The 7,447-nt window shown below is 41.6% G+C and overlaps 1 protein-coding gene across 1 annotated transcript in view; it reads left to right on the forward strand.

Annotated features, from left to right (window-relative positions):
• The window catches only part of LOC109312144 (dermatan-sulfate epimerase-like), a 330,716-nt gene extending 323,553 nt beyond the window's left edge, over window positions 1–7,163 (forward strand). The window contains exon 17 of the mRNA XM_019538188.1: window positions 2,587–7,163. Coding sequence (XP_019393733.1) covers window positions 2,587–4,351 — 1,765 coding nt within the window. The 3' untranslated portion in view covers window positions 4,352–7,163. The remainder of the gene's footprint in view (window positions 1–2,586) is intronic.
• The last annotated feature ends 284 nt before the right edge of the window (window positions 7,164–7,447 follow it).

Raw genomic sequence — 7,447 nt, forward strand, 5'->3', positions numbered from 1 at the left:
GACTTCCTGCCCTTTGGGCAGGGGGCTGGACTCGATGATCTCCCGAGGTCCCTTCCAGCCCTAATGTCTATGAAATCTATGAAATATATGAAATATATAAATATATACAATGCACAGGTCTTATATAGCCCATTTTCACTTGTTTTCCAGCTGTTGCCTGTTCTGGACAACTAGTTTCAAAGGGAATGAAATTCTTATATCTAGTTACCTACATGGGTCCTAAAAAAATCATTTCATTAGTAGTATGGTTAGTTTTGTGCTTTGGTGGTTAATTAAAAGAACATTTGAAGTCTGATTTTTTTTCTTTTACATGTAGTAAAATTAGTTGCTCAAAGAAGTATGTATTCTTTAAAAAGTGTCATGTATATTACTATCTAAGAAGAGGTTTGAAATAAGAGGGGGAAAGCTGATAAAGCACATAAGGCAGTTTTTTTATATAATGTACACCTCCATTCTAATTTGTGAGACTAGACCACCCTGCCACAGGCAAGAAATGAAAATACTTGAGGTTTTAAAACACACATTGCTAATTCCCACTAGTCACTTGACATATACATAGCTAAAGGGTTAATTTAGCATAATATTTTCACTATGAGCAACATGTGTGTTTAATGGATATTATTTTATAATTATGATATATGAGTTAAAAATTTATGAGCAGTTCCCAAAATATCCCTTGATATGGGGCTGATTACCTATTTAATAGAATGTATTTTCTCTACTGTTCCCATATCCTCCCTTTCTGTTCTTATGAGAAAGACAGCCTTACTGACATCAAGAAGTGAGATGTTTGTAGTGGATTCAAGGCATGGAAATAAGCCCTAAACATACTAAGACTTCCTTTCGTGGAACCACCTTGTTCTTATTCTGTATGATGCTGTTTTGGTCAGAAGAGGCACTTGTTTTGGCGTCTTTAGTAAAGAAAGTAAGCTGGTTATATAGGGCCATTGGCTATGGAACAGTGTTATGCATTTAGTCACGTGGAGTTTTTAGCCTCAGAACATGTTACAAAGCTTGTGTTTATGTAAAGTAGCATTTCTCAAGTGGACTTCCATGGGATCCTTTTAAGAGTGCCATAGGGTGCTGTGCAATACTAGCACTGTTGGAAATGCAAACACGTACATATGATTCACAAGATACATTCAAAGATATCGAATAATATCAATAACATTTAGACCCTCTTCTTTTCTGTCTGAGTTCTTTGCAACAAAATTGTTCTATTAAACAAAACACACAAAAAAAACAAGTGATAGCTTTTTTTTTTAATGGAGTACCACTAAATTCAGAAAGGTATGGAGAGATGCTTTAAGTCTCACAAAATTATAAAACAGTGATGTAGGGTCTGGAAGAATTTTTTGTAAAGTAGAGAGAGGAATTTTGATGGAGAAAAATAATTTTATTTACTGCTGTGGAGATAGAAGTCTTGTTGGGGCTTTACATTGTGTTTATTTATTGTGTTCCCTTAAATAAGGTCAGAGACACTTTCATAGGTACCTTTTTAAAGAATAATGCAAATATATTAAATTTACAGAAACAAAATGTGAACAAGCAAAAATGTAATATATTATTTTTTTAGGCATGAAGAGTCCTTTTAAAGCTAAATGTATTAATTAAATCATTTCACATACATATTGACATCAGAAGTTTTTCTTTAGCCTCAGAAGAAAACAAAACTATGATAAATTTTTAAGTGGTCGTGTTGATGATCCAGGAAATATGAAAGAGGCAAACATTTTTGCAGATGATCGTAGAATCATAGAAGTAGGGTCGGAAGGGAACTTGTAGATCTTCAAGTCCGACCCCCTGCCTGGGCGGGAGAAAAACTGGACTCAAGTGAGTCCAGCCGGGTAGGCATCAAGCCTCTTCTTAAAGACCCCCAGGGTGGGAGCCAGCACCACTTCCCTTGGAAGTTGGTTCCAGCTCCTAGCCTTCCTAACTGTGAAGTAGTTCTTGCAGATGTCTAATCTAAACCTACTCTCCAAATATTTTTTTTTTTTGGATCAACAGCAAATCCCTGTCATCCTTTTAAAAAGATAGTGGGATTATCTATTATTTTAAATTTATTCCTAATCTCTTTTGCAAGGTCCAGACTTCCTATCCCCTCCAATATCTGGGCTGTTTTCAAGCTACATCTTTTGCAAGATCCAAGTTCAGTTCATCTTATTTTAACTGAATGGGCACTAATTGCACATTCATTTGAAGAAAAGAGCCTCAGAATGTGTTGATGTCCAATAGAAAACTGTTTTTTTGCAGTTCAGGATGAAGTCCTATAGCAAAGTTTTTAAGATTTCAATAGTAAATATATATCTGTGTAACCAGAGCAAAATCTATTCCCATGATGAAATTATGGATAGCTTTATTTGATACATGGTGAGATCTGTATGAAGATTATTGCAGTGAGTATCATTGTGTAATGTGCTCATTTTAGCAAGCATACTGTGGGCTTCATATCGTAAAACAATTATTTAGTTTAAATATTGCAGAAAACCCTGCATTTTGGAATAGGACTGAAAAATAGAGATAAAGCAAATAACTATTTTTATATTTACGACTATATGTAAACCCATGTTCTCTGACTCTTAACAGGTATGATGCGAGTTTGCACTCTGTACCTCCACCAGACTATGGAATTCCGAAACTACATTATTTTGAGGACTGGGGAGTTGTAACATATGGAAGTGCATTGCCGGCTGAAATCAACAGGCCCTTCCTCTCCTTCAAATCAGGAAAGCTGGGAGGACGTGCAATATATGATATTGTTCATAAAAATAAGTACAAAGAGTGGATCAAGGGGTGGAGGAACTTTAATGCTGGGCATGAACATCCTGATCAGAACTCCTTTACCTTTGCTCCCAACGGTGTCCCTTTTATTACAGAAGCCCTGTATGGGCCAAAGTATACCTTCTTTAACAATGTGTTGATGTTTTCTCCAGCTATGTCAAAAAGCTGCTTTTTTCCATGGGAAGGGCAGATTACAGAGGACTGCTCATCAAAGTGGTTGAAATATAAGCATGACTTGGCTGGGGACTGCCAGGGTAGAGTGGTTGCAGCAATGGAGAGAAGTGGTGTGGTTTTCATCAGGGGAGAAGGAGTGGGTGCTTACAACCCAAAACTGAAGTTAAAAAACTTCCAAAGAAACCTTGTACTTCTACATCCTCAGCTTCTTTTGCTGGTGGACCAAATTCATCTTGAAGATGACAGCCCCCTAGAGGCAACAACCAGCTTCTTCCACAATGTGGATATGCCTTTTGAAGAAACTGTTATTGATAATGTCCATGGGGCCTTTATTAGGCACCGTGATGAGATGTATAAGATGTACTGGATGGATGACGCTGGCTACAGTGAGAAAGCTACCATTGCCTCAAAAATGTATCCTCGGGGATACCCATACAATGGAACAAACTTTGTGAATGTAACAACCCACTTGCGACACCCAATCACCAGAGGAGTTTACCTCTTCATAGGACCTTCCATAGATGTCCAGAGTTTTGATGTCCGTGGAGATTCTGACCAACTGGATGTCTTTGTAACAACTAGTGAGCATTCCTATGCAATTTATCTGTGGACGGTTGAGAATGGAGCCCATTCCGTCTTTGCACAAGTTATCGCAGACCGACAAAAAATTATGTTTGACCATGTTTCTGCCATTAAGAGCTCCGCAGTGCCAGAAGTGGAAGATTATGTGGGCATTGTGGAACAGAATCTTCAGAATTTCAAGCCTGTTTTCCAGCAGCTTGAGAAGCAGATCCTGTCCCGTGTGCGCAACACAGATAGCTTTAGAAAAACTGCTGAGCGCCTGCTGAGGTTTTCAGATAAGAGACAGACAGAGGAGGCTATTGACAGAATATTTGCTATCTCCCAGCGGCAGCAGCACCAGCAGCAAGGCAGGGCAAAGAAAAGCAAAAAGGTAGCCAAAGGCTACAAGTTTGTTGATGCTGTTCCTGACATTTTTGCACAGATTGAGGTAAATGAAAGAAAAGTGCGACAAAAAGCACAGACTCAGGCACAAAATGAGCTGCCCGTGGATGAAGATGAGGAAATGAAAGACCTTTTGGATTTTGCAGATGTTACCTATGTAAAGCACAAAACTGGGGCATCACTCAAAGGTCGATCAGGACTAGCACATATGGTGACCACTGCCCGAACCAGTGCATCATTAGTATCGGCTTCCTACACCCGCCTTTTCCTAATTCTGAACATTGCTATTTTCTTTGTCATGCTGGCAATGCAGCTGACCTGCTTTCAAAGAGCCAAGAGCCTACATGGCCAAAGATGCCTTTATGCAGTACTTTTAGTTGACAGCTGTATATTATTGTGGCTGTATTCATCTTGTTCCCAGTCACAATGTTAACAAAAGACCATGTACTACTTGACCAGTTTATGGTCATATACGTCTATGCAAAAGCATTAACCCTAATAGGGCCAGAGTTTGTTTGTTCCTTTCCTGAAACATTCCAGGAGGCAGCTGGGGAGAGATTGATTACACACCATGAGAGGAAGGAAAGTAATGGGGCTCGTAATGCATTCCTCTGAGAATTAAGTGCTCTTCATCTGTTCTTTGGGTTGGATTTAACATCTGAAGGAATGTTATGCTTTGTTCATCAGAGTACATTCTATTAAGCTGTAATTAATTTTTGCAAGAAAGAAATAGAATCCTCTTTTATGGGACTTTTGTTTCCTAAGAGCTTTGGTTTTATACACAATTTGGTTTGCATAGTTTAATTTCAGGCTGCTGCAGAGGCCTATAAATAGGCCCTGTTTTAATTTGCAGGCCCAGCTCACTAATATCCAGGCCCAATCATGGCAGGGGCCACCATTGTCATACCCAGATCATGGCACCCCATCCCCTCCCCAGGCCCCCTAATTGTCTGAGGGGGAAGATGTAGGGTCAGGTTTAATTGCAGCAGCAAAAGCCTTACTCCCAAGGCCTCAGCTCACTACTGAGAAGCCCATGGCCCCCATGCCTCCTCCCCCGCAACTCACTGGACTAAGATGTTTTTGGTTTGCCTGGATTTCTTCTTACTGAAGGCAGAGAGCAGCATGATTGCACCAGGGAAGCAGGCAGGCAAGAGGCTTTATCCTGGGCTTGGAAACTGCTGGCTTCCTTAGGCAGAAAGCCCTGCTGCTAAACTGTTTGTATGTGTGCGCACACGCGTATGTTCTCTCCCCCCCGACCCCAACCCCTGGCACCCCAGTTTTCCTACCTGGAGAAGCAAACAGCCCCTCCCCTACCCAGTGCCAAGGCCCAGAGGATGGAGAAGGGAGGCAGCTCTCAGGTGCCCCCAACCCTCCATGCAATCCCCAGGTGCCCCAGTTTTCCTACCTGGAGGAGCAAACAGTCCCTCTCTTACCCTTCCCCAAGCTCTTTCCTCCCCCTGACCCTTGTGCAACCCCTTCCCCTCTCCCCTGCCAGACTTTTGCTGCTGGCTGGAGAATGCTAGGGAATTCGACAGCAAGGAGCCATATCATGGCATTTCATTGCAAATCACATTTTCATGAAAATCACTTAATTTCATGATTCAAAAAAATGTGAAATTGCAATTTAAGCCAAGCCCTACCTATAAATGTGGCATCCTTTTTTCAAAGATAAGGTATGCAAAGAGCTACAAGTAGAAGATTTTATTCTTTTCCTTCAAACAGTGGCAATGCATGGGGGGTGCACATGCAGCCCCTGACAGCACTGGTGCATCCCCTGACAGCAGTGTTCCCGGGCAGGGGGGTTGCAGGCGAAGCGCTGGTGCCCCCTTGAGAGCATTGGCTGGGGAGGAGTGTTCCAGGAGAGGCAGTCCCCCCACGGCCGATCCCACTGACCAAAAATTGCCAGCAGCACACTGCTTCCAGTTGTGGGTCAGCAGAATCAGCCACAAGGGATCCCAGCCGAGCCTGCAGGATCGGTCATAGGGACAGCCTCCAGTTGCTGACTGTCCTCTGGCAGGAGGGGGGCAAGTGCCCCCCTCCACCCCGACTCAGGAGGCATCATTTGCCCATGCCTTCAAAACAGAGAGTATAGAGCAGCCTGATCAAATTACTTTATCATGATACCTCCTCTGTGCCTTCAGAAACAGTCACTGTAGGAAAGAGCAGTTTGTTTCACTGATGACTGAGAGAAAGACAGTTCAGTGATCAACAGATGCCAGAAAGAGGCAGCCAAGAACCTAATTTTATGTCTATACATCTTTACTGTGGAGTTAACTAATTAGCTCTATAGTAAAACATCACAGTCTACACATGCACTGATATTAGGGTGCAGTAAATGAACTCCAACATAGAACAGTACTGTAACAGACAGTACTATCCTTGGCAGAGTACTTATGTGCACTCAAACGTATGTGTAGACTGTGATGGGCTGGCTGGGGACAAGGAGGCTACAGTGTTGGGGCTGCTTGCTGCCTAGCCCCACACTGTAGCACTCTCATGCCCTAGCCACCCAGAACCTGGGGCTGATCCCTCAGGTCACCTGCCAGCCCAGGGCTGCTTTGCCTCAGCCCATAGTGCTGTGATCCTGGGTATACATGTAAATGCTGTGCCCAGGAGCAGCTAACTCCAGTGTGTACTATGAATTAATTGCACATGTAGATGCACCCAGGGAGTATCATTCTGAACCTCTTCCCATTTCTCAAATCAGGTGAAATTTGGAAAAGGGTGAACACTGCTGTCATCTGTTCTTGATTTTATAGAACAGAGGTTCTCAAACCTTTTCACAGTTTTAAGCACATCTTAATCAGGAAATTAACTTTTAGGTCATCTTCCCTTTCAGATGCTATTGGAAGAAAACCCTAACCATGTGGCAACTCCACTAATTCCCTGTGTGGGGGGAAAAAGCTGTATTAAGCAAGTATTTAATGTATTTATAGCTATTTATGTAACTGGAAACACAGAACAGCCAAAACCATGCAACCAGGCAGCTCTCTGCCAATCATTAGGAACACAGGGATGAATAATTTGGGGATTGCAAAATAACATGGCTTCTGAAATAAATGAGGTTGACACCCTCACTTGCTCAGTTTGTGAAATTGATTATAAAAAAGCTATAGATACCTGAGAAGGGATTCAGAATGGGCAGACTGTAGAGCTGATATATTTTGTACATCTATACATCAAAAGAAAAATCAATTGTTTGAGTACATTTTGCTAAATAAACAAATTATAATTTTTCTCTTGCATATATTTGTTTTCCTTTGTTGACTAAACTATTTGTCCTAGTCATTTAAGAAATTAAGTGATGGTTATTAACACTGGGTTCAAGTCACAGTACACTTGTGGACGACCTTCTCTGAATTTCATCTTTTGGGTTCCTCCAGCTAAAGATGACTTTTTAATGGAATTAAGACAGGCAAGATATATTTCAAATGTGGAGAGACCCTAGGAATCTCAATGTACAAGTGGCTCATTGGTTGTTGCATGGGTTGGAATAGGACCTTGTTCATTGATGTAGATGCCTAGAGCC

Source organism: Crocodylus porosus, unplaced genomic scaffold (genome assembly GCF_001723895.1).
Source record: "Crocodylus porosus isolate Cpor-Errol unplaced genomic scaffold, CroPor_comp1, whole genome shotgun sequence".
NCBI lineage: Eukaryota > Metazoa > Chordata > Crocodylia > Crocodylidae > Crocodylus > Crocodylus porosus.